The 27151-nt window shown below is 42.3% G+C and overlaps 1 protein-coding gene across 6 annotated transcripts; it reads left to right on the plus strand.

Moving 5' to 3' along the window:
• Window positions 1-26968, plus strand: PHTF1 (putative homeodomain transcription factor 1). 6 transcript variants are annotated; one of them, XR_014157268.1, is made up of 20 exons: window positions 5-168; window positions 940-1015; window positions 2391-2447; window positions 4279-4348; window positions 6164-6322; window positions 8212-8377; window positions 9542-9685; window positions 10677-10815; window positions 13540-13710; window positions 14970-15047; window positions 16756-16974; window positions 17904-18032; window positions 18419-18691; window positions 20258-20389; window positions 20948-21034; window positions 22931-23086; window positions 24570-24665; window positions 24958-25083; window positions 25470-25575; window positions 26143-26968. XR_014157268.1 is itself a non-coding variant. In XM_081864929.1 (19 exons), the coding sequence occupies exons 2-19, from the start codon at window positions 971-973 to the stop codon at window positions 25488-25490; spliced, it is 2268 nt and encodes a 755-aa protein (XP_081721055.1). In that variant the 5' UTR covers window positions 5-168; window positions 940-970; the 3' UTR covers window positions 25491-26968. The 6 variants fall into 6 exon arrangements, 5 of the variants coding, with proteins under 5 accessions (XP_081721051.1, XP_081721052.1, XP_081721055.1 ...); XM_081864929.1 differs by having other exon boundaries at window positions 25470-26968; XM_081864925.1 differs by lacking the exons at window positions 25470-25575; window positions 26143-26968 and having other exon boundaries at window positions 1-168; window positions 24958-25440.
• Window positions 26969-27151: the final 183 nt, after the last annotated feature.

Here is a 27151-nt window from a genome sequence, read left to right on the forward strand (position 1 = left end):
TGCCGACGTCCCTTTTGCCGAACGGCGAAGAGAAGATCAGAGGGGGCAGCAGCGCTCGGCTGGCGCTGCCTCGCCCTGAGCAAAGATGTCGGCTGCGGCCTTTCCCCCGATCGGGCCGGGAGCCTGGTCTCTCCCCTGGAGCCGCCGCTCCGCGTTTCCATGGTAACGGTGAGAAGCCACTGAGCGGCGGAGGGCAAGCGCTAGGCCTCGGCGGGGGGAGGACCGCGGGATTAGGGTGGGAACGGGCGGCTGCGGGCTCCTGGGGTAGGAGAGAGGCAGGGTGAGTGTGTTGCGGGGTGGGGTAAAGGGTGAGGCTCGGAGGGGCAGGAAAGGAACGGGGGGGGGGGTATAGGGCTGGGCGTCGACGAGGTGAGGCGAAGGAGGGATGGAGAAGAGGAAAAAGGGAGCTCTGCAGCCACGTGTGGAAAAAGGGAGGTTTTAAACAGAGGAGTGGTTGGGTTGGCTGAAGAGTGCGGCTCCCCGCGTGCAAAGGGGAAGAAAAGGCTGGGAAGGGCTGCGTCGCAACCTGATCGATTCTCAATATTGGCTCGGGAATGCGCATCTCAAAACCCTCCCGAGAGAAGGTTTTTTTTTGTTTGCACCGGAGCATCCCTGTGGCATCGCGGCGGTGATTCCTAAGCCGAATCCATCCGTAAAACTTTTTAAGTTTTCTGTTAAAAATACAAGCAGCAGCAACCCGGGAGGATTATGATTTAAAACGCGTTGGAAAATTAAAACAAGCCGTTCTTCTAAAAGCAACACCTGCATATCGTTTATGCAACAGAAAAGATTAGAGCCCCCAGCCCAGCTGGACTGTTCTTGGCTGGCCTTGGACCAAGTTGGCCAAGGGCACCGGCTTCTGATGCCACCCTCAAGTTGTCCCCTGGATGGTGCTTAAGATCCTAGGCTTGGATAATGAGCTCTCTTTGTTTTATTCAGGTAATTTGATTATTGATTTTGGAGATGCCAGATGGCCTCAAATGGTGAAGATGCCATTGCTTGGTACCAAAAAAAGGTCAGTCTCGAGGCTTATTTTTGTAATTACTTTCGTCTGTTGTACAGATGTGTGTGGGTTTTCCCCATTCTGTAGGTTGTAATTAAAACTGTACCTGAAGAGGGGAAAGGAGGAGGGTTCTAAAGAATATTCATGTTTGTTTTGAACATGGTACTGCAGACTACATTTTTGGGTGCCTGCTACAAAGTTATTGTAGATAGTTTCTGTGCTTCAGGCTGCAATCCTATACATGCTTACCTAGGCATAGAGTGATTTCTTAAGATGGGTGTGTGAAAATTATTATGCACAAAGTATAATTATGTATGCATTTTCCTTGATTATCTTCTTTGATGTATGATGAATTCCAATTCCCCTTGAGTCAGCATTTCCTTTAACTTATAAAATATTGAAAGGTTCTTGGAGGCTTTCTTCATAAGTTAGTACTATATTGTTTAAGTTTTGGAGATGTCAATACTCTCCTAAATTTCTGGAACCAGGAAAGCATTAGAATTTAACTAAGCCCCATGCTGGATGTAGCAGGGATTCAGTTGCTCAGAATGGCTGTGTCATTAGGCAAAGGCAGGGATATGGGCCATTAGCAGAGGCTCTGCCAGACAGCAAGAGGGTGGGGCCTCTTCTACCTCCTTCCACTGAGAGATAGTTAGCAGAGACAAAGGCCAGTAGTGGTAGAAGGATTAGGATTATGGTTTTGCCTGATACAAATTTGAGGGGAAAGGTGTCAAATCTGTAAGCAGCAAGCTGGGACAGGGGGAAAGAGGGCCACAGCTTATTTCTGATGGGATCCACAACTGGTCATGCGAGAATCAGGACCCTCTTGTAGTATAATGCTGGAAGCCGCTGTATTGTAGGCTCAGGTTGTATATACAGGTAAAACTCAAAAAATTAGAATAGCGTGGAAAAGTTCATTTATTTCAGTAATTCAAAAGGTGAAACTAATATATGAGATAGGCTCATGACATGCAAAGTGAGATATGTCAAGCCTTTATTTGTTATAATTGTGATGATTATGGCGTACAGCTGATGAAAACCCCAAATTAACAAACACTTGTATGTGTAAATAAACTATACATCATGAAGTCACCACTGTCTCTACTGTGGAAATATGAACCCTGGGTAAGTGCCTGGGCCCCTGGAATCTCACTTGTGGATATTGGGGTGGCATGGAACAAATATTAAAACATACAGTTTGCCCCCCCCCCCGCTTTCCCACAATGCTTTTCATGACCATAGTTTTAAATAGTGGGATCCTGGGTAATAACTTGATAAATTACTTAATGTCTGTATTGTTAATATTTTGAATTTGGAGATGGAAGTAGAATACAGGAAGCAGTTTAGTTCCCTAGACTCCTCTTTAACTAACACAACTCTTTTTCAGATTGGAGCCTATGATCAGCAGATATGGGAAAAATCTATAGAACAAACTGAGATGAAGGTAAAAATCTCTTTTGTGAAATGACAGAACTCAAAAGGACATTGCATTTTGACAAATAGATACGCATGTGAAATAAGCATGCCCAAGAGGATTGTGTAGCATGTGATATTTCCTAATTACAGTTGCCCTGATCTGATCCAAGGGCTACTTGTGGTTTAGGAAGTTCTGAAGGTGCACACAAGCTTTCTACATGGAAAGCAATGGCTTTCTAGTTCACTGCAACATTGAAGACAGCTGTGCAGATGCAGCCTCATTGCCATAAGTGATGAAGTCTGTGGTTGCTGGGAATTTGATCCCAAAGGGTCAGTGGAGCTCTAGGTTCAGATTATAGTGTTATGAGAAACTAGAAAGAAGCTGTACTATGCTGAAGAACTGGCAAACTAGGTGTGTTTCATTCTGACAGAAATGAATCACAATAAAGGATCTGATCTGGACGAGAATGATATGAAGATTGTGACCTTTATATTAATAACTGTGTTTTGTGGGAGTTTGCTCATTTTCTCCTGGTTTTATCTTGGCCTGGCTTCTTTTGTTTTGAATAATTGTACTCGGTCAAATAACCTGTGACTGAGAGATTTGCATATCTTTGGCAGATTAGCTAAAGATTGAAATTGCCTGTACTTTAGTCTTTTTGAAATACAACGGAATTGTAGAATTAGAAGGTACCCTAAGGGTCATCTAGTCCAAGCACTGGCAAAGCAGAAATCCTGCCCACAGCATAATGTTAGTACACAACAAAGTACTAGCTGTAACTGTACAATTTCATAGGGTTGCCATACACCCGGAATTTCCTGGACATATCTGGAATAATTTGGTTGTTAGCAGTGTCCGGGTGGAAATTGGGAAATGTCCAGGAAAATCTGGACATATGGCAACCCATGTCAGCAGTGTAGTTTTTGCCGATTTTCCATAAAAATAGCCAAAAAAAGTCAACAACTTTTCTGTCCGGACTTTCACTGTTTGAAATATGGTGATCCTAAATTTCAGCTATGTGACTGTTGGCCTGAAGAGCCTAACAAAAATGTATATGTGGCATATTTCCCTGGGGGATCATATGAACATAATGAAAACTCTGCTGGATCTGACCAAAGTGCCATCTAGTTCAGCATCCAGTTCTCTGAGGGGCCAACCAGATGCTCATGGAAAGCCTGCAAGCAGGACATGAGTGTATCTATTACATATTTCATATTTTTATTTATATTTCACTGCTGTTGACAGCGAGTTGTCCTTTACACTCACAAATACAAACTGATTCATTGAAGAACCGTATTATTTGCCTTTAGTTATTTTGCAGATTAAGCATAAATAGGCAATCTGAATTTATTTAAGTGTTTAATTACTAGGTTTTTATCTACAGTAGTGCTGAAATTTTGCAGGAAAGTTCTGGATGGTTTTAGACATTACATGGAAGGGGATAGTAGGTTGTAAAATATGATAGGCTTGAGGTACTGTAGGAAACAGGAACTAGTGCAAGGCACAAAAAACCTCATTTCATGCCCCATGACTCCCACCCCAATGTTCTCAGGTCTGTGTACTTTTAAATATTCATTTCTCTCATATTTTCATATAAAGGGTGAGCATAAAATTTGCTTTTTAAAAATAAATAAAAAGCTAGATAAATAAGTAACCTCATCTCAGAGGTCCTGTGACAGTACACAGCCTCTGTGCTGCATATACACGCATAAGTGTAAGGAATTCAAATACCCAGAGGACATGAATGATTATTTATAAGCCAGTTTCTTTGCAAATGAGATTAGAACTAGAAGATACAAGTAGACAGCCTATTATATTCACCACAAAATCTACTCATTCTTTATGATTAAATTTATAGGGCTTCAAAAACAAACCCAAAAAGAAAGGCCGCATTCAGCCTGATCTTATAGATGTTGATTTAATCAGAGGTAGGTATTGTGTGAATAACTGCATTTGTGCTCATCATCACTATTTTACATGAGTCTGGGAGGTCAGGTAATTATTTCATCTTTTGGATAGGTATGACATTTAGTACAGTTTTAATTTTATTTATCCACAAATTTCTGTCCCACCTTTCGGACCAGTGGCCAAAAAAAGCTGCTTATAATAATTAATAAAATAAAATAAAAATAGTAAGCAAATAATAGCAGGGGAGAAATCATAAAAGCTCAACACAATCAAAAAGTGTGTTGAAATCATGATTTCATGAAAACTGAAAGGAGTGGTGGGACCATTAGTGTAGGAAGATGCAGGCACAGTAAAAAATCATTTTGCAGCATCTCTTCACTTCTGAAGTCAATAGGACCAGTGATGAATGCAGTGTACAGGCTGGATTAGGTTGGGAGAAAATTGCCCTGTAAGTAAACTGGTCCCAAACTGTTTTCAGATTTATAAGTAATAAAAAGTGTTGTGAATTGGTTCCGCAAACCAATTGGCAGCCAGTATAAATTGCTTTCTAAAGTGTATTACTCTAATCTTGTTCAAGTGACAAATAATGGCCAGGCTGCTCCATTTTGCATCAGCTGAACTTTCCAAACACTTCTCAAGGGCAACCCTATGTAGAGTGCAGTAAACTAATCTAGAAGTGACAAATGCATGTGTAGCAGTGGCCAGATAGGCTTTCTCCAGGAAATGGCACTCCTAGTGCACCAACCAAAGCTGTGCAAAAACTCTCCTAGCCCCAGCCGGTATCTGACAATCCAGCAGCAATGCTGTGTTCAGGAGCACACTCATAAGGATCTGTTTCTTCAAGGGGTGTGACAACCTCAACCAGAACAGACTAAACACCTAATCATATCTTTGTTTTCCTACTTACTGATAATAGCTTTGATGAAGCCTCGCTTTGTTAGCTTGCACCTATTCTGATGTAATGGAAAGGGAAATGTGGGTGAAATCAGCATGTTGATGGCATGCAGTCCCGGTGTGATCTCCCACTTCATGTAGATCAGCCTTCCACAGCCTCTAGATATTTTGAATGCCAATTCCCATCAGCCCCAGCCAGCATGACCAATAGTCCAGGATGATAAGTATTGCAGTCCAAAACATATGGAGGGTACTACATTGGAGGAAGTTAATCTAGATGTTAAATAGAGTAAGATGGAACCCTTCAGGGACCCCGTTGGCTAAGCAGGTGAACAACAGCCTCCCAATAGTATATTTTGGAACCATCCTTTCAGATAGGATTAGAACTGCAGAAGAGCATTCTAAACTGCACTAGCAGAGGAGGTTTACACTTTACATCTTGCTGTCTATAGCAAGGGCAGGGAACTTTTTAATTTTTATTTAAGAGCTGCATTCCCATTTGGCCAACCCTCCAGGGGTTGCATGCCAATGGTTGACATGGCCACACCCATACAACCCATGCAGCACACAGGCACATGTTCACTCTCCCTGCTAAGCAATTGGCATGGAAAACCTTTCAAGCCAGATTGCTGGAGGGTGGAGGATCTTCCTAGAGATTGCAGTGGGGGAGGGAGGGTTAACTGCAGAAATGCTACCCTTTAGCAACAATTATTCAGTTACATGAGCTCCCACTTAGTCTGAAATGATACTTCCCTGGTGCAGGTTTCACAGTTTATCTATTTATAAGAACTAGTCCTGAGTGGCCACGAAGTTTTGCAAATATTTTCCTACATCCACAATTTTAAAGGGAGTCTTGGACTGAGTAAGGGAGGAAAAAAGTCTAATGGATTTTCCCTTAATTCCCAGATAAACTACCTGTGTTTTTCATGTATGCTTTCTAGGTTCCACATTTGCCAAAGCTAAACCTGAAATCCCTTGGACATCTCTGACAAGAAAAGGGCTTGTGCGGGTGCTTTTCTTCCCCTTTTTTAGCCAGTGGTGGATACAAGTAACTTCCTGGCGTATTTTTACATGGCTGCTAGCTCTCTATCTCCTACAAGGTGAGTAAAGATTGAGATTATGTTAGAGTAGCTTGAAGGGAAAAACAAGATGACCTATTTTAGGATGGTATCATCAATCTGATCCATCAAATTTAACAGACCTGCTCCAGGCAAATAGTTGGAGGAAAACTTTTGCAAGCAAAAAATCAAGAAGTCAGGAATCAATCGTAAATCATTCTTCACTTTTGCAGCTTGGTGGTGCATTTGCTTTTTAACATCTTGGAAAAGAAGTGGTTTTGAGAGAGAATCTGTCCCTGTAGCTCATCTTCACAGACGTGACCTGGTAGAAATAGCAGTCTAGGATTGTTGTCTGCTTGCTTTTGAGCTTGCTTTGCAACACTCTCCTCATTTCTGTCTCCCCTTCGTATCATTTCCCTTCTATTTACATTTTCTGTTTCCTTTCACTTTCCTCTTTGCCATCACTGACCAGCTTTAAATGGACTTTGAACCAATGAGGAGGAAAGATCAAAGCTGGTCATGGGGTAACCTTATGATCGCAGAACACAAGCTTTGTTGTGTGGACTGCAACAGCACTTGATAAACACATTGTTACCTGATTTTCATCATTTATCCAGTTCTTTTCAAAGTGAGAGAAAAGTCATGCAAATAATTTTGTTGTAAATTATCCGTCTTAATAATATACCAGCCATGGTGGGAATTATGAATTAGAAGGAATCTTTATTTAGTTGGGAGTCTTTTTCCTAAATATTGTCTTTGTACCAGACTCTACTCCATTCAGGGATTCCACTGATAGTGTAATGCTTCAGAGTGCTTATCCCAGCTAGATTAAAAGTTTAAGTAAACACTTTTGTAGAGAGCATGTTGTCAGGTATTTGCTTTTCCATTAAACAATTCCAAAGCTGTGTGCTGTTTGTTTGAGACTTAATTGAGAATATAAGCTTGTTATATTATGTGCCATGTGAATTCATATATGTTAGAACTGGCTATGATTAAATTTTAATTGCCACACAATTTGTACAGCCTGTGGTAAGATATATTAATAGATGTTTTGTGGTATAGCTAAGATTATAGGATGTGGTTTCCACATATAAAGTTCCTATATGGACATTGCAAATGATTCAAGAACAATTAGGATTATATCAGGTAATTACTCCCATTTTGTTAGGAAAGGATCTTACAGATTTACAAGATCTGCTATCATACCCTACATTTCAGAAACAACTAGAAGTTAAGAAGTTGGGAGAACAGGACACATTAGAGGTATACTATAGAAACCACATTATGACCGGCTAACCAGGTGAGGGTAGCCAATGGGTCTCAAACCTTCGGTGAGTTAGGGACTTCCCCTGTATGCAAGTATCTATGCTGCCCATTCCCACTTGAAAAGTAGTCACTGCTTTGTCTTGTAGAAGCATTCATGTTTAGTTGGCTGGAGAGAAGCTAGTAAAGGAAGTCCCCCCCCTTCCTTTTGAAGGATGAAACCATCCCGTTAGTAGCACCTTGTTATCCGTTGTGTGCTCAGCCAAAATGAGCAAGTTCAGGTGTGAAAGTTTCCTAGAGAGAGCTCTTCCATGTGCTTGGACCAAGCAGGATTAGCCCCCTTTTGCATCAACTGCAGTGGGGGGAGATCCCCTGCTAAGTGCTGGCTTTGGATGTGTGTGAGAGCTCCCTGTAGATAGTCACCAGTCTTCCAAATCTTCAACCCAGTCTGTAGGAATGAAAATCACGACAGACTATGTGCAGAGGAAAAACTTCCCTTTACCAGTCAGATGGGTGGTATATAAATTATTATTATTATTAGTAGTAGTAGTAGTAGTAGTATTCACTTGATTATGGCTCCCAGCATTAACAAAGAGGTGTTTTTATGTTGTATTACTAAAATAAAGGTTTGCCTGGCAGACAACTTACATACATTTTTTCTTCTTCAGTCATAGCAATTGTGTTGTACTACATGATGCCAGTTGTGAGTGCAAGTGAAATTATTGGACCATTGTGCCTTATGCTGCTGATGGGGACTGTACACTGTCAAATAGTATCTACACAGTTATCGAAGCCATCAGGAATTGATGGAAGCGGTGTTGGACGGAGAAGGAGGTGAGAGAGCAAAGTCAGTAGATTGGAAAGGGTCTCAGTTTTTAAGGTGCTTGCTGGAATTAGAACATATGGTTAGGCACTACAGTGGTACCTTGGTTCACGAATGGCTTAGCTGACAAAGAAATTGGCTCCCGAATGCTGCAGACCCAGAAGTAAGTGTTCCAGTTTGTGAACGTTTTTTGGAAGCTGAACATCCGATGTGGCTTCCGCAGTTTCCGCTTGAGTGCAGGAAGTTCCTGCAGCCAATTGGAAGCCGTGTCTTGGTTTTTGAATGGTTTTGGAAGTTGAACGGACTTCTGGAATGGATTAAGTTTGAGAACCAAGGTACCACTGTACTTAAATGTCACCTTTTTGTGTCCTTGAGTGTATGTGTTATATAAATTCTCCCTTCCATGTTGGCTGGGACTCCTAGCAGAGGTCATAGGGTCGGCCTCTACCCTTGTTGTGATTTGATTCCACTCTTAGAGGTTCAGGCAGAACATGATGACATGAACTCTAGGGTGGATGTATCTGTCATTTCTTGAATGAAGCAGTGCATTTGTATTTTCAGTTCTTACTGCTATTACAGGCATTGTTGGGGATTTAGAATTCTCTTTGAACCCACCCTGCTTCCAAGTTCAATAGGACTGGGAATTGTTGGAAGGAAATGAGATAGGATCATATAGGTGAAGAGTGATATGTACTGCGATAGGGCATATACAGACCAAACAATGTTCATCATTCCAGCCACAGTGGCATTACCAAGACTTCTTGGAACTGGGAATTCCTAAGAGCACATCTTGCTCCTTTGCAAGTATTTCTTTTTAAGAACACTGGAAGGAAATCTGGTATTTTTATGGTTCCACAGAAATGACAGATTCAGCAGTACATGGCTTAGACCCTTGGTATTGTCTCAGCCATATCAGTCTACTGCTGGGAGAAGGCAGAGAGAGAGAGTGGAAAAGAAGATTTCATATATAATCAGTTCATTATGGTCACAATGGATTATCTCCACTCATTCTCCCATGTGTTTATCTGACTCTACACACAGCCACACACACTAAGTTCACACTGGTAATGTTTGTCTTCCACCTATGTAATATGTGTCAAGGATTCTGCAAGGAGTGAGAGTTTGGCCATCTTACAAAACTCTGATCTGTTGCTAAAACATTTTTTCTAATGTAGGAAAATGCGAAAATTTGCAGGAGGCGATGGCAGCATTCCATACTCTTCCTTAGACAAACTCAGCAGATCTGAGGAGCCGTCAGAGTTTTCATCCAGAATCAGCAGCTTCTTTGACTCAGTATTGCGGAGAAGGAGCAGGGAGGGGTACGGTTGGTAGTGTTGGCTTGTTCAGGAGGTAGCAATTATATATATATATATTATCTAATATTTTTCTATCTGCTGACCTTGCCTCTGTTACATCATATTCTAATTTTATGGAATGTTGTCTTTTGTAGGTGATTTAGTTGTTTTTATTTAAATGATGTAAGTTGGCCTTGCTTAGGCATGAGAAGCATGACACTCAAGAGAGTGCAAATGGTTCTCCTCTACCCAGTGCTATTTTTCTAGAAAAAGAGGTGCCTGGAACTCACCATGAACACCTCCCTTGTTCTATTCTAATGGCAATGGCGCATACCTGAGAGGTGCTGGAACTGTGTTCTGGTGAGTTCCGACTGAAAAAAGCCCCACCCCTACCGTCATACTTTGCAATCACCCTGTCAAGATAGATTAGGCTGTGGCAGTCCCAAGGCCCTTCATGGCCGAGCAAGGATTGAAACCTTCATCTCCCCAGTGATTGTCTAATACTCTAGCTACTGTACCACACTGTGATTTGCCTCTGAAATGGAAAGAGTTGCATTGTTTTTCTATGTTCTCTTTGGGATAAAAGATGAGGTGTGATTGAGAGGAATGAATACTCTCCCAACTGGTTTTCAGTCAGACAGAGGAATTGTTTTGTTCATCTTTCTTAAGAGTCCACTTTTCAGTAGATTTTAAAATAGCAATGGGAAATTTCTCTTGTACATAATTATGTCTGGCCTGTTGCCCATGCCTTCTCCAGGGGTTTGAAACTTTGGAACACTTTCTTTTAGTTCCAATAAAAAGAAAGAAAGAAAGAAAGAAAGAAAGAAGCCAGTGAATGTGTGTTTATTCTTTTGATAGAAAAAGAAATGGCTAATTCTGTAATCCCTCTGTCATTTCTTGATTTTATTATTATTTTTATTATTTCGTGTATGGATCACTTCCTATGAAACATCTCAAATTCACTTTAAAAATGTGTAGAAAGAAGACATGCTATCTATAGCGTTTCCTTCCTTAGGATTAAAAGGGGAAGACGGGTAGCGGATAAAGGGACTGAAACAGAACATAGCAGTGGTGTGAAACGCCGGATTTCCAGATCTGAGCATAGCTTGCAGCGGTCCAAGGAGGCGGTCTTACCTAGTGCAGAAGAAACCCTGGTAAGATATGATATGAGTTTGATGCTTTAGTTTTCCAGATGCAAATGTCAAATGGGTTTTGTAGGAACAATGATATATATCACAATCCCCCACATATTTCAGAAAGCATGGAATACAGCTTTGTAAAATGGACTTTGTTGCTGCAAGCATGGATCATTAAAATGATTAGCCATTTATTTAATCATGGAAATAATATACTCTGCAAAGCAATTTCATCCTGCCTAGATATTGCTCAGAAAGTCAAAAAGCATGTCTTTTTTTTCTTCTGTGGAGTTTAAATCTGTAAATTCCCTCAAGGGAAGAGATTAGATTGAGGCTGCCATCAAACGCCCTTCAGCCCCCGCTTTTGGATTGAGACTTACCCCTGTTGCAAAATCATCTAGGAGGCTACTTTGGATGAAGAATTGTTTTTGTTATGACATATTCTTATTACAGTGGTACCTCGCAAGATGAATGCCTCGCAAGACGAAAAACGCGCAAGACGAAAGAGTTTTCCGTTTTTTGAGTCGTTCGCAAGATGGATTTCCCTATGGGCTTGCTTCGCAAGACAAAACGTCTTGCGAGTTCTTGCGAGTTTGTTTCCTTTTTCTAAGCCGCTAATAGCCGCTAAGCCGCTAATAGCCGTGCTTCGCAAGACGAAAAAACCGCAAGACGAAGAGACTCACGGAACGGATTAATTTTGTCTTGCGAGGCACCACTGTACTACGGACACTGGTGGCGCTGTGGGTTAAACCACAGAGCCTAGGGCTTGCCAATCAGAAGGTCGGTGGTTCGAATTCCCACGACAGGGTGAGCTCTCGTTGCTCGGTCCCTGCTCCTGCCAACCTACCAGTTTGAAAGCACGTCAAAGTGCAAGTAGATAAATAGGTACTGCTCCGGTGGGAAGGTAAACGGCATTTCTGTGCGCTGCTCTGGTTCGCCAGAAGCGGCTTAGTCATGCTGGCCACATGACCCGGAAGCTGTATGCCTACTCCCTCCGCCAGTAAAGCGAGATGAGCGCCGCAACCCCAGAGTCATCCGTGCCTGGACCTAACGATCAGGGGTCCCTTTACCTTTACTTTATTCTTATTACTTACGTTATCATTATTCATTACCTCTCCTTTTTTTAATTGCTTTATTGATTGTAAAACAAACAAACAAACAAAAAGAAACAGTCAACAAAAAACCCAAAGGTTAATACGAATTACAAAAGATAAGTTAATTTTGCACAACACAACTTCTGTTATGACTTATATTACCTCATTATCTCTTTTAATCCTACCTTTCCTCCAAGGATCAGAGGGTGGCACATGTGCCCCCCCCCCAAACTTTATTCTCAGAACACACCTGTAATGAGTGATGAAAGATGAAAGTCAGTTAATGACCCAATGTCACCAGTGTGTTTCATGGCCAAGCTGAGATTTAAAGCCCCTTGATGGTAGGGATACCTGCATTGCATCCAAACTCCTTCAACATGGTAGATTACTTTTTCCATGCTACCATGTAGGAAAATAGCAATGCAGGTTCTTCTGACAGCAACTTAGCCCTCTGTCTCACAGCCTGGAGCAAATGGCAGTGCTTTTAGGAGAGTAATAACCATGCTGATAACCTTATGTCGCAGAAATTAAAGTTTTGGTTGCAATTCCTCTCCTTTCAGTTGTTTGCTTGAACAGTGGTACCTCAGGTTAAGTACTTACCGTATTTTTCGCCCCATAGGACGCACCAAGTTTTTTGGGGGGGAAATAAAGGGGAAAAAAATTATTTCCCCCCCAGGCGCTTGTGGGGCCGGCAGCGGGGAGAAGCCGCCCGCCTTCAGACCAGGTCCGGGGACAGCGGGAAGATGCGCTGCGCCTCCCAGCTGTCCCCGGAGCTTGCGGGGCTGGCAGCGGGGAGAAGCGCTCTTCTCCCCGCTGCCCGCCAGCAGACCAGGTCCGGGGACAGCGGGAAGACGCGCTGCGCCTCCCAGCTGTCCCCGGAGCTTGCGTTTTTTTTGGGGGGGGGGAAATGAATAAAAAAAAATTATTTCCCCCCCAGCCGCGGCTGCTGCCCCAAGCCTTGCGCACACCTGCCCGAAGCAAGGGGCACCCTCCGGAGGGCTCCCCGTGCTTCAGGCTGCAAGCTGCCGCCCCAAGCCTCGCGCGCCCGGCAGTACCTCCCGCCGGGCGCGCAAGGCTTGTGGACACTCGCCGGGGCTGCAGGCTGCTGCCCACAAGCCTTGTGAGCCCGCGGGAACTCCCGCCAGGCTCGCAAGGCTTGCGGATAGCTTCCTGAAGCCTGGAGAGCGAGAGGGGTTGGTGCGCACCGATGCCTCTCGCTCTCCAGGCTTCAGCGAAAGCCTGCATTCGCCCCATAGGACGCACACACATTTCCCCTTCATTTTTGGAGGGGGAAAAGTGCGTCCTATGGGGCGAAAAATACGGTAATTCGTTTCGGAGGGCCGTTCTTAACCTGAAATTGTTCTTAAGTTGAAGCACCACTTTAGCTAATGGGGCCTCCTCCTGCTGCTGCTAATTTCTGTTCTCATCCTGAAGCAAAGTTCTTAACCCGAGGTACTATTTCTGGGTTAGCGGAGTCTGTGACCTGAAGCGTATGTAACCCGAGGTACCACTGTAGTGTTTAGTTGGTACTATTAACAAGCAGTTTTCTACTTACTGGTAACTATTACACAGATTATGCTACATGAACATGCCAAGTTCGATCTGCATGATGTTGACTAGCTTTCATTCTAACTTGTACTCTTTTCAGGTTAATGCCAGGCGCTCTGGGGTTTCTGATGAGCTGTCAAGTGAGGAGGATACAGATGCTGTGAGTCAGAACATTTTGTTGCGCAGAAGTGTAGAAGGTGCCCCTAGTGAAAATCAGAGCAGGAAACCTTCTGTTACTACTTCTGTTTCTCCAAACCAATCAGTATCACAGGTAAGTTACAGTTTCTGTAACAGTGATTGCTGTCTTAGAGAAGTAATTACTCCACTTCCACAGACCCAGGTTGGGTGTCATCTTTGATCAGAAGCAGCTAGAAAATAAGCTGTTAAATTTTATTTGATCCTAAAGCCCTGGATTAAATGCTGCCATGTTGTTAAATGTATTTCAACTCCTCAGTACTTGGGGATGCCTGAAAATGAAATGAATAATGCTTATTGGGAATTGACATAAAATGAAAGCCACTTTTTCTAGTATATTTAATGTATTGATACGGTTTGTGTTCTAGATGGACATAATAAAATATAAAATAGAATCACAGAACTGACACTGACATCTAGGATGACGCCTTTCTGTTTTGGTACCCTTTGGTACCCAAAGGCCTTTTCTGACTCACTATCCCTGTAGACTCAGTAGTTTTGCTTGTTCTAGAGTAAACCCAGAACGAAACATGAGTTTAATGGTACTTAAAGAAAATAAAGCATAAGGATTTTAGACATGAAGATAAAAATAAATTTATTAAAAAGTACTTCTTAGATAACAGTATTTTCAGATGTTAAGGATAGGAGTAAGTAGTTCAAGATTGGAGGCTTCACATTTCTAGCTATCTAAAGTTAATTTTAAAGCAAAACTCATTTGCTGTTGATGAAAGGAAATAACTGTTCAGAAAAGTTAAATAAGAAGGTCCCTCTTCTTATATAATATCAAGGGGCCTGCGGTGGCAGCAGAAAAACAGGAGGTGATGGTCTCCTAAGTGGCAGCTAGAGTTTGCAGTTGTCATAGGCTTAAGGGAAATCATTTGGCTATTTAGATGACTTCATACACCTGCATTTTAAAATTAAAAATCCCAGCTATTGGAGCCTTATGCACAAGGAAGTAATGCAAAAGTACCATTTGATATATCAATGCTGTTAGCCTCTCTTGCCTTTTCATTGTACACTTCAGAAGTATGGATGGCAAGATGTACGTATCTATGGTGGCTCCCCATGGGTTTTAGAACCCTGATTTTCCAGCATTCTACAACTCGCATAAAGACCCCACTTCACTTTATGCAAGTTGGAAGGCAAGAAGAAATGGCAAAGTGAGGTGGTGAAGGACCAAGATTAGGACTAAGCCCCCACCCCTGGTTATGTTTATGTAGGGATGTGTGCAAGCACACACACACTTTGGACAAGAGAAATGGGAAGATAAGAAACAGTACGTTCATTTCCACATGTAAAAGTTCTGCACTTACTGTCTTTTGTGGTCTGAGGCAGATCAAGGAGGTCGTGAAATCTATGCAAGACTCTGACAGCATAGAGGAATCAGAACTGGACACAACAGTTATTCATGAGGTACCAGTTTACCCAAAATTTTAGATTATTACAGTATGTCACATAAGTTGAAGAGCCTGGATGCAGATAATGACCCTTTTTGAATTTGGGGTTATCTTTAGCCCTATGCGAGGAAGTAGTTGCTGATGTTTTTTTATTAAATGACATGACCCTTTCAGTGCAACTTTAATTGGGTAGGTGATGATGGAAAATGAAATGAATGACACCTGTTTCCAGTTGAAATATACTACTTTATCTCAATGTCTGCTCCTTGCATTGTCTGAAAAGGCACATTGAGCAGTTCATAGTCAGGAGAATGGGAATAAATATGTGCTCCTTACTTGAGTATTGCATTTTTTGGCTAAATATCTCTAGGTATACCTGTAACTGACTCAAATATTCATCATGCTTTGCTATACCCAATGTGAGACTCAGAATGCATTCTTGTTGTAACGGTAAAATGTTCTTCTGTGATGTACCACTTCTATTTAAAAGTGAACAAAGGAACAGGCCAGTTTATTTTTAGGAATACAAGATTCTAAGGTGTATAGCCCACTTAGTTTTGGGGGTGAAAAGGGAAATCATGACATTTTATATAGCATCAGAGTGGAGAAATGGGAGAAGTTTGTTGAACTTTGAATGGCTTTTTTCATTGACTCTTCAACAGTGGGGATCTCTTGTTTTCACTGCTTAAAAATTTGTTTCTACTGAGAAACTGCATTTTGTTAAAGCTCTCCACTGACAATAAAATTCACCCCAAAATGTCACACAGTGCTCTGTGACTGGTGTTCTTTGGACACTGATCTCTTGTGTTAAAGCAGATATGTTGCTCTTTCCTTTCTAAAACCAAATTTATTTCTGTATGAAATAAAATTTAAATCTCTACCAATCTGGAGAAAATCTTCTTACCTGCCTTCCAGCACTGGCAAGTCATAAAAATGTTGACTTCACTGGTGCACTGGAGCTCCAATGAATCTATTAAAGCAGAAAACTAGCACATAAACTGGTTTATCTAACACTATTTTTTCTGTTGCAAAATTAAATTCTGAGTAGGTGTAGTCTCCCTATTCTTCTTAGCTCGTCTCTAGGGTCCTGCATTACATATTGCAATGCTTCTGGATGAGTATAGGACACATTTGTCTATTACATTTGTACTTTGTGGTAGTGCCCATGTCTCTCTCCCCCCAGCTTTCATTTTATCCTCACCAAAACCTTGTCAGCAGCCAGTTTGGGAAAACATGTGATTTTTCCAGGATCCTTGAAGAAGAGGAGGAGAGTGTTTTCAGTCACAAGTACACCACTTGAGAAGCTAGTGATTGTAGCAGTTGCCTGGTATGCATTTCTGCAATCTGTGATTGAAATGCATGCCCTTTCTTAACACTGAGAATACTTATGCTTGCTATCAGTACCCTATTCAGTGTAAGTACATGAGTTCAGTATGATTCTCTGGTCCCTGGAGGGCACGGTTATATGATTCCCTTTGCAGGGGGACTTTGTAGAAAATGCTAAGCTAGCAGACCCAGTGAAAACATATGGCAGACAATTCTAAACAGAGGAGGAATCTGTACATTTTTCTTGCTAGGAATAGGATTGGGCTTGTTTGCAGTGTTGCAGCTTAAATCAGTAAAGCATTGTACAGGCTAGTGTACAGGGGCAATTTGGGCCTCATTGAAGTGGCCATTTAGTGACTGGTCTCAGCTGAATCAGTTGGCATGATGTTTCCTTGTAGGAGTCCAGATCCTATCATAGTAGTGGATCTCGGAGTGGCAGTGCATCCCACAGAGACTCATCCAGCACCCGCCATGACTCTGAGACAGAAGATGTGCTGTGGGATGATTTGCTTCACGGGCCTGAATACCGCTCCTCCTACACCAGTGACAGCGAGGGAGCCAAAGGAAAAGAAGCAAAGGGAAGCAAACGTGATCTGAAGGAGGATGTTTTCCAGCAGGTCTGTAACATGTGAAGTGTTTTCCCCATCGCTGTAAATTAAGTGAATGAAAAGCTAAAGTCAAATGCTAAAATCTCCCCCTCAAGCAACAGGGCATGAAACTCCTTTGTCAGGAGTTTCTGTGCACAAAAGTCACTTCTCTTTGCCACTTATCTGGGAGTGTAGTTGGGTTTGTGGTTCCGTTCTGGAGTATTCCCACTCAGCAGGAAACAGAGTGTTAGCAAGGGCAGGGCTAAGGAGATTTCCATAAATGGCGTGGGAGACTTGAATCTTGGTGCACGGCAGTGATCTTTCAAGTGACAAAGTCTCAGCAATGGCTATGGGGCATTGGAGAGTTATATTCCCTAAGCCTCCTACTAAAGAAATTCTTCAAAGTGAAAGGAGTTTTGTTTGTCAAATTGGGGAAAATTTCCGATATGTACCTGTGACATTAGTACAGTTTGCATATGAAATAAATGCACTCTCTGGGAAAGCATAAGTATAAAATATTTGTGTCCTTCAAGTGCTCAGAAAATGTGGTACTATTGGTGGAAGCCATGCTGATTCAAAGCAGCAAGTGATAAAACAATTGTGTCTTTATTGTGCAAAAAAGATTTTGAGGAGACTCAGCTTATAGGGCCTCATAGATCTGGTGAAAGCTTCTTGTTCTCAGAATTACTTAGCCCTTCAACCTGCATAATGTTAAAGCCATCTGTACGTTATTATAGGCAATGATGGCATCCAAAGTGTGCAGTAAGGATAGTGCCTGGGGCCTTGAAGGGTGTTCATGCATATTCAAATAAGGTCCATCTCTTGAACAGTGAAGTTTGACGTCTTAGTGGCAAAGTGTTTGCTAATGTGTCACTAAAGCTACTGTTTTGAAGCTATTTTTCCCCATGTTAGAGACAGATTTTCCAGAATGTGGCTCCAAGATGCGTTTTCTTCCTCAGAACCACTTGTTCTGGCTACAGAACACAAACCCAGCCTCTACCAAAGTGAGTGCCCTCATCTGGGAGGGGAATGAGTGCAAGAAGGTGGACATGTCTGTGCTGGAGATCAGTGGGATCATCATGAGCAAGGTAAGGGTTATGTGCATTGTGTATTTTGGAAGGAAAAACGTGACATTTATTTTCTGTGCATTTTGGGTCAGGTTTAAGATGCTATCATTGCTGTATGCAAACAATTAAAATTGCTCCAAGTTGTCCCCCACCTTAGCAACTTCTGCTGAAACATGACAGGTGGACTGTGATATGGACACCCAAGGCTGGGGGAGACTGCAGCAGCCATTTAATTGTAAGGAGAAATGTTGTCAACAAAAGCTTACCGTAATATATGTGTTCATTTTCAAAGTGCCACAAGACACTGCCCCCCCAAAACAGATTAATGCTGGGGGGGGGGTTAACTGTTACAATGAAACATTTCTTGCAGGCTGTGAAATTTTGCTCTTGCTTTCCCTAACCAATAGGTCAATGCCTATCAGCAAGGAGCTGGTTACCAGTGGCTGGGAAATACTGTTACCATTGGCTTAGCTTTCCTTCCATTCCTCTATCGACTCTTCCACTCCAAGACCCTGGAGCAGTTATGGTCCCTTTCTCTAAAAGAACTTTTATATATCTTTTGCGGGGCTCCCACCATCCCTCCGGTTGTCGCCCTTTCAGCAATCATCTTCCTTGAGCGCCTGTGCCTCACCTGGATGTTTTTCTTCATGATGTGTGTTGCTGAGAGAACATACAAGCAGGTTGGTCTGAACAATCAAGCCTTGGGGCAACTAGTAGGGCAGAAATGCCATGGCAGTGAAATGGTTTCCACTGAAAGCACTGAATAATAATTTATTATTTATACCCCGCCCATCTGGCTGGGTTACCCCAGCCACTCTGGGCTGCTTCCAGCAAAATATTAAAATACAATAGTCTGTTAAACATTAAAAACTTCCCTAAACAGGGCTGCCTTCAGATGTCTTCTAAAAGTCTGGTAGTTGTTGTTTTCTTTGACATCTGGTGGGAGGGCGTTCCACGGGGCGGGTGCCACTACTGAGAAGGTGTTTTGCCTGGTTCCCTGTAACTTGGCTTCTCGTAGCGAGGGAACCGCCAGAAGGCCCTCGGTGCTGGATCTCAGTATCTGGGCAGAACGATGGGGGTAGAGACGCTCCTTCAGGTATCCTGGACTGAGGCTGTTTAGGGCTTTAGCACCAACACTTTGAATTGTGCTCAGAAACGTACTGGGAGCCAATGTAGTTCTTTCAAGACCGGTGTTGTGTGGTCTCAGCGGCCGCTCCCAGTCACCAGTCTAGCTGCCGCATTCTGGATTAGTTGTAGTTTCCGGGTCACCTTTAAAGGTAGCCCCACATAGAGCACATTGCAGTAGTCCAAGCAAGAGATAACTAGAGCATGCACCACTCTGGCGAGACAGTCCGCAGGCAGATAGGGCCTCAGCCTGTGTACCAGATGGAGCTGATAAACAGCTGCCCTGGACACAGAATTGACCTGCGCTTCCATGGACAGCTGTGAGTCCAAAATGACTCCAAGGCTGCACACCTGGTCCTTCAGGGGCACAGTTACCCCATTCAGGACCAGGGAGTCCTCCACACCTGCCCGCCTCCTGTCCCCCCAAAACAGTACTTCTGTCTTCTCAGGATTCAACCTCAATCTGGTAGCCACCATCCATCCTCCAACTGCCTCCAGACACTCACACAGGACTTTCACTGCCTTCAGTGGTTCTGATTTAAAGGAGAGGTAGAGCTGCGTATCATCCGCATACTGATGAACACCTAGCCCAAACCCCCTGATGATCTCTCCCAGCGGCTGCATGTAGATGTTGAAAAGCACAGGGGAGAGGACAGAACCCTGAGGAACCCCACAAGTCAGAGCCCAGGGGTCTGAACACTCATCCCCCACTTTCTGAACATGGCCCAGGAGGAAGGAGCGGAACCACTGTATAACAGTGCCCCCAGCTCCCAGCCCCTCTAGACGGTCCAGAAGGATGTTATGGTTGATGGTCTCCTTCACTTCCTTTCTCCCAGATAGCCTCTAGTATCACAAAATGAGTGTGATGTTACTGGGTTGCATCTTTCCCCTCTGCATGCAAGTGGCAGCTTGTGGAAAGAGTCTAAATGGATTATGTTTTCCTCCTCATTTGACACCTTGCAGTAATGTGTTTCCTAACCTGCAGAAATGTTATTGAAGGGTTCCTTAGCATATTGTTTATTAACCTGACTGCAGTAATGGTAAGAGGAGGATCTGGTTGTGAGTCCCAAGTGACAGCAAAGTGCAGTTTGTCATGACAGAAACTTACTTTTCTTTTACAGCGGTTTTTGTTTGCAAAACTTTTTAGCCATATCACTTCTGCTCGGAAAGCCAGGAAGTATGAAATCCCTCACTTTAGACTCAAGAAAGTTGAAAACATTAAGATCTGGCTATCACTCCGGTCCTACCTAAAGGTGCGTCTAAAAGCATTAGCATCTCAGCCTAAACAGAAGATTCCAATTGCTACTGTATGTTTTCAAAGGAGTGAGACTAGCCCTGCCTCTTTTGTACAAAAACTATGAAAGAGCCTGCTGCCTAGGACTGTGCGGCTGTTTTCAAGTGAGTGCTTGTTCCACCAAGCACTGAGTGAGACCAGCCCCATCTCCCTTGTGGCAAAATCTAAGAAAGGACCTGCCACAAGGGATTGCATGTTGCACTTGGTGAAGAGGTCTCTTCCCGGAGAGAAGGTATCAGCTGGCAATGGGCTGGTGCTTAGCAGCAATTTTTGATAGCTTTGAATCATGAGTCAGTTTTGAACTGCATTGTTTGTTGAGTTGTTTATATGCTATTGTGTTTTTATGATTATGTTGATAGAAAATGTATGCCATTTTCTCAACAGTGTTGAGCTCAAAGCAGCTCACAATAACAATAGCACTAAAATTAGCAAATGCTGAATCAAATAGAACTGTTTCTGTTGCTCTCTTTCTTGCATACTTTCCTGCTTTTATAATTCAATTTTTTTGTTGTGGCAGAGGCGAGGCCCACAGCGATCTGTCGACGTGGTTGTATCTTCCATCTTCTTATTGGCTCTTTCCATTGCTTTCATATGCTGTGCACAGGTAAGATCTCAATAATTATTTGAAGGTACAATGCTGATCATCAAATTTATATATTAATATAGTACTAACACAAACATCTGAATTTGGGTGTATGATGCAATGTGAGGAGAGTTCCACCTCAAAGGGAAGAGTTTGAAAATTGTCCATTTAAAAAACTTGAACTAAAAAGCTGGACCTGAATTTGCTTGTTTCTTCCTCTTTTTCAAACATCACTTTAAAAAATTGTAATTCAATGGGCAGGAGTCCCCCCCCCCCCAAGTGATGTGTAAGCTGTTCCAGAGGAGTTCTTTGACTGAATAACAGGATAAAAACAGTTCTCTCTTTTTAAAAAAGTAGGTTTATAGCTAAAATTTCTTTTTGATTTGGTACATTTCCTCTCCACAGAGGAGCGACCTTTATAGAGCTGGTGGGGAATCTCTGGCCTGTGTGCCTAATTAAGTCCAACATACATCTTGTTAGCCCGAGAGGCAGTTTCCCCCAGACCACGGCCACTTGTTCCACCCTGAAATTTTATGTGATGTCAGGTGAGTGACAGGTGAAGACACAGTTGCTTGTGAACAAGTGAGCCTTGCCACCCGACCCTACCCCACTCACCATTCCCCCTCCCCCCTCCCCCCTCTTTTCTTCCTAACCTAACACTGTATGTAACACAACAAATGAAACTAATCTGTAGAAAACGCATCTTGAAAAAAGAGACAATGTACGTTTTTTCGTAAACTAAGAAATCTTTAATAAAAATATATTTTAAAAAACACAAGTGGGAGCCTTAAAGTGGCAATGCACTCCCAGTGGTGACACCAAGCCTTCCTTACCAATGTACTACCAGTCAGCTGGGATTGCTTATGCTAATAACTTCCCCATGGCGGAACTCCATAGTACAGCTCATCCTAGCAGAAAACAGAGGTTGAAGTCAGTGCCTATCAGCTCTCTGGGAACTCTGTAGTCAGTTGATCCTTCCAGGGGCTTGTAAAGAGCAGACCAGGGCTCTTTGGAAGCTCCTTTCACCTTGCAAAGTGCCCTGTTTGGTGCTTTGAAGAGCCCATAATCAGCTGATTGGTGCTTCAACTATGCAGGGTTTTTTGTATGCGCCCATCACCTTACATGTGAGGTGGTGGCTTCACCCAGGCTTAGGGGAGTTAAGGATCTGGCCTGCTAGCCTCATCCAGTTCTCCACCTCTGTTATAGTGGCTGCTTTACATGCACTGGAGAAGCACCCAGCTGTTCTTTTATATAATGCAAGCTGTTCTAAATGACACTATAGAGAAGGTAGCATCTAAACTCAGTTACAATAATTTCAGTTTCTTGCTTCCTTTAATAATCTATTTCATAACTGACAAGATATCCCAATACAAAGCTGAACTCAAGTGGCCAAGCATGGTTTAAAGCACCAAGTTTTTTCAGCTAACAAGTCTTTGGTGCGGACACTTCCCACTCTGTCAGCTTTTTCTCTTCCCATAGTTTAGGTTCCTTGCTAGACTGGAGACAGTCATCTGTTGCAAGATACAAACTCACAGGGGCCTAATTCTGCCCTTGCTAAGCCCTCTGCTGTGACATATGATTAATTCAACTGAGAAATAGGACAGGGAAGATGCTATAGAAGCTAATGGGGCAGGTAGGAGGAGTTATTTACATTTTCCTCACCTGCTAATTCTTTCTTACAGCCCCCTTGCATTTCTGTTACTTTATTTTTTGCTTTTGTGTGAATGATAGTTGTGTTCTTGCTGTGCAGGCTCTTTAAGTGCCCTACACTGTTTTTCTAAAGATAATCAGAAGTATTTAAACAGGTACACAATAGCATTGTGAGAAGAAATAAACAAAGTCCCCATTTTGTGCTATAGCAGCTGTTATAGCTAGTAAGGGGCAGTTTGCTGATTTTGTTGTGTTTTTCCCCTACAGGTTTTAAAAGGTCACAAGACATTCTTGAATGCTGCTTACAACTGGGAATTCCTAATCTGGGAAACAGCCCTGCTTCTCTTCTTGTTGCGTTTGGCATCCCTGGGCTCTGAGACCAACAAGAAATATAGTAATATTTCAATTCTACTCACTGAGCAGGTATTTTGCCTAACACGTACCCTTCTTGTGATAATACATAAACTAAAATTGATAACCTGGGGTCTGTTCACTAGAAATTATTTGCCACTTTCAGTTTGCCATTCATGCCTGTAAATTGTTAGAATTCCTGCTCCATGATTGCAGTCATGGGATTGTTGTCTATCACATGACAGTGTATGTTTTGACTCCACAGAGTGGGAAGTGACAAAGACAGGATGCTTGTGTTATTGTGTTCTGTGAAATGGGACTATTGTCCTTTGTTCTTTTTCTCTTTGCTGTCTGATGCTAGAAAGAGAGGGAGCCATGTTGCAATGCTCCGTGTGTGTTTGTATGTAAATAAAGTAGATTAGCAAAAATGCTGAGTTGCTGAGGTCTGTCACACAGGTTGCGCAAACTCTGCGGATCCCTAAGTGTACTTCTGTTGGTTGGCATTGGTTGCTGTCATGTTCGGGCTGAAGAAAGCTTTTGAAGCTCCCGAACGATTGACCAGGAGGGATAAAACATGCCAGTCGGGCATGTTTCTCTGCCAGGGTCCTACTCAAGTGTAGGCTGGACTCCTGACATAAATATCCATACATCTAGATCTTTGCAGAGTTCACAAGTAGTCTGTTGCTTACCAACTTAAATCTATATAAAATGAATTTATTAGTTTTGAAGAACAAGCTGGTTTTCAAGCCAGGGCTTGAAGATATTGGGTCATTTTGTTAATGGCTACAAAGTGGCACACTTGCACATTTTAAATGTAACAAAATTTCAGTGTTTAATTTTCATCTTTCAGACCCAGTACATGGTCTGAAGGCTCATGAGGCTACTGCCTTGCTGAAGCTAAGCAGGTTTGGGTCTTGTCAGTGCCAGGATGGGTGAGCCCTTGGTACCAGATGTATGCTGCCTTTAGTTCTATAACAAAAGGCAGGATATAAATGATGCTGTATCCAATTCCTTGTTTTCCTGCCCCCCTTTCCAAGCTACAAATCTACTTTTCCTGCTACATGGACTCTTAAAACATACCCTTCATGAAGCACCTGTCTATGCAGCCAGGATTTGTTTAGACACCTGTCTTCTAAGTCTATCATCTCCCTTTCTCTGAGGTACCCATGTTTCTGGTAGAGAGACTAGCTTGTCTCTCATTTTGGTGCTAGGGTGTATTGTAATTTGCTGACCCTCCTTTGGTAGGCAGGCAAATGGTTGATTTTTTTTGGGGGGGGGGTAACTTCAAGCATTTTGTGGACTGCATCTAGGTTTGTGTGTATTTTAAAGCTCCTTGTGGGGGCCTGAGTTTCTGCTGCTTTGCTTATGAGTTGATGAAAAGCACCATGCTAATAAAAGGGCAAGCATTAAGTTACTTCAGTTAATAGTGCCTAAGGCTAAGGATGGGTGAAGGAATGTTGCTTATGCTGAGCATGCCTCCTATCCCTCCTATAGGTGAAGGACAGACTTGGATCAATAAAAGATGTGAACTGTTCTTTTTTTAAATCTGTTGCAGATAAACTTATATCTTAAGATGGAGAAGAAGCCAAACAAGAAAGAACAGCTCACACTGGTGAACAACGTCTTAAAACTTTCTACCAAACTCCTGAAGGTGAGCAGTTCAGAACTATGTAACTCTTTGCCTATTTAATACTTGATAAAATGATGTTCAACCATTTGAAGGGTTTTTTTGTGCTGCCCATTTGGGAAGGGGCAGAGCACATACTTTGCATGAATGTCTCAGGTTCAGTGCTTGGCATTTCTAGGTAGGGATGGGAAATGTTGCTGTCTGAAACCCTGAAGGGTCAGTGTGGACAGTACTCACCTAGATGGTTCACAGCGTAAAGCAACTGTCTATGTTCCTAAGCAAGACTAGCCCGTTAACTTTCCTTTTCTGATGGCAGGAGTTAGATACTCCATTTAGACTGTATGGCCTGACAATGAATCCCTTAATCTACAACATTACTCGTGTGGTGATCCTGTCTGCAGTCTCTGGTGTTATAAGTGATCTACTGGGATTCAACATTAGAGTAAGTATTGATGTGCCTGCATGCAGAGTGGCTAGTTCAGTTCGGTGTTTTTCTGTACTCAAGTTCATACACTGAAGTACAGCCTTCCCTTCCTATGGGCTTGGTGATGCTGCAACAGATACTGTTAGCAATTAAATTGGGTCTCACGATTCTGGACCTTCAGTTTGAAAACAAACCAAACCAAATCAAAGAAGGCTGCTCAGTTTAAATCATTGGTTTCTGCTTCTTCATGTGTGTAGCCTGCAAATGAACAATGATCTGACAGTTGCTTGTATATGCTTTAAAAGGCTTAGTTTTGAACTATGAAACTATGGTTTTTTAGATTGATTTTTAAGAATTCAATTGTTAAGCTACTCTCCTGATATAATGCCTACTTAATTTTTTAGTTGTGGAAAATCAAACCGTGACTTGAAGAAGAAAGAAGGTTGGGCCCTTGTCCAGTGCCACAAAAGTTATCAGCAGTCCTGCATGGGCTTGGAATGGCATTTGAAGGTGCTTCTCTCATTTTAGTAGTCATCACATCTTATGTTTTTCATACATTCTGTCAAGACCAGAATAAATTAATTTTATTCTCAGTGAGGCCATGGCCTGAAGAAATGGTTAAATAAACCTTAGTAAACGGGCTTCTTAGAATAAAGTTATCTGACAAGCCTGCAGCTCCCATGGAGTGCAGTAGTATGAAATCATACAACAGATATTTGTTGCATAAACAAAACCACTGCATCAAGCCAGTCATTTTCCGACCTGAAAAGGCTTGCTGTTAAGTCACCTGTAAGGGGAACAGAACTTAATGCATACTACAAACATGTTAAGGGACATGTTTTTAAAATGAGGCTGAGCATGGTGCTGTGTTCTAAGTTCAGAGAGGTGCTTGTTTTTGGCAGAATCACCTCCTTTTGGTAGCTTGCTCTTGACCTACTTTAAAGTGCCTCCAATAAAATTTTCTTGAATGGCACTAGACTTAGCAGCAGAAGCTGCTGGAGGCCTTGCCTACTGATGTTGATTTATAAGAGAAGGAAATTATATACTCAACTTGTGGTGATGGATTTTTATCTCCAGGCATGCAGCGGTTGCTTAGGAACACACAAACAGCTCCAGAAGGTGGCTTACAGTAGGCCTGCCACACACACCAGGAGAGATGATAGTTTTTATATGATTAGCATTCTTCAAATAACTCATTATGTGAACTCAGACTGATCTGAACAAGCAAAGCAATCTCTCCATGAGAGAATACAGCAATGTTTATATGCTTCCAGAGAGAGCAGATATTCTACAGTATTTAAGAGGCAATTAGAACCAAATTTCTGCTGGGATAGATTACAACACCCATTGCTGGCATTTAGCTGCATGGAAAGTGGGTTGGACCTGAAAATTTTCCCACTGCAGGGAGCTATTGATTAAAGAACTTTACACACAATCCTTCCCAAGTAGGGTAAGTATTAGGGCTGTGGACAGCTTCACACAAGAAATTTTTCTATAGCTGTACTGATTTTCACATATGGTATACATATGGTTTACCATACATAAATATTTAGAACCTACATGGCAGCTTCTGAATGTACATGCAGCAAACCCATATTTCTATGTTTTTCTATTTGTGATACTACAATTTTATTCCTGAATCCACATACAAATATGTGAAGTAACTCTAAAAGGGCTTACCAAATTATCACTGAGTAGTTGGTTGCTGTCACTAGTATGTATGGAATAGTTGAATATTTTTAAAATCAGCACTGCCTGTAGCATCTTAAGCAAGATATACTTTGTATATGATACTGTTTATACAAACAGCTTTGTAGGAACTGTTTATTGTCATACAATATTCTTCAAGTCCAACTAAATGTTAGTAACCTGGATGAATAAAACAAGTAATGTAAACATTGAAGCTTTGCTATGTTCTTTTCTGATGACAACCACTGTGTTTACAGGTAAAAGTGCCATTTGTGAGAGATGTGTTGGCTGCGGGTGGAAGGTTAATTTTACATTGTGCTACAGCTGTGAGAAAAGTAAAATTAAACCTTTGAGATGTTTCTACACAAGCAGAAGCATGAACAATGGTATTGAGCCT

Source organism: Podarcis erhardii (assembly GCF_964252035.2).
Source record: "Podarcis erhardii genome assembly, chromosome: 6".
Taxonomy (NCBI): domain Eukaryota; kingdom Metazoa; phylum Chordata; class Lepidosauria; order Squamata; family Lacertidae; genus Podarcis; species Podarcis erhardii.

Bases quoted from the DNA above. Each gene is read 5' to 3' on its own strand.
- PHTF1 (XM_081864925.1), top strand. From the start codon at position 971: ATGGCCTCAAATGGTGAAGATGCCATTGCTTGGTACCAAAAAAAG. The intron at 6,323-8,211 runs GTGAGTAAAGAT...TTTCTTCTTCAG, and splicing joins AGCTCTCTATCTCCTACAAG to TCATAGCAATTGTGTTGTAC. The intron at 8,378-9,541 runs GTGAGAGAGCAA...TTTCTAATGTAG, and splicing joins GGTGTTGGACGGAGAAGGAG to GAAAATGCGAAAATTTGCAG.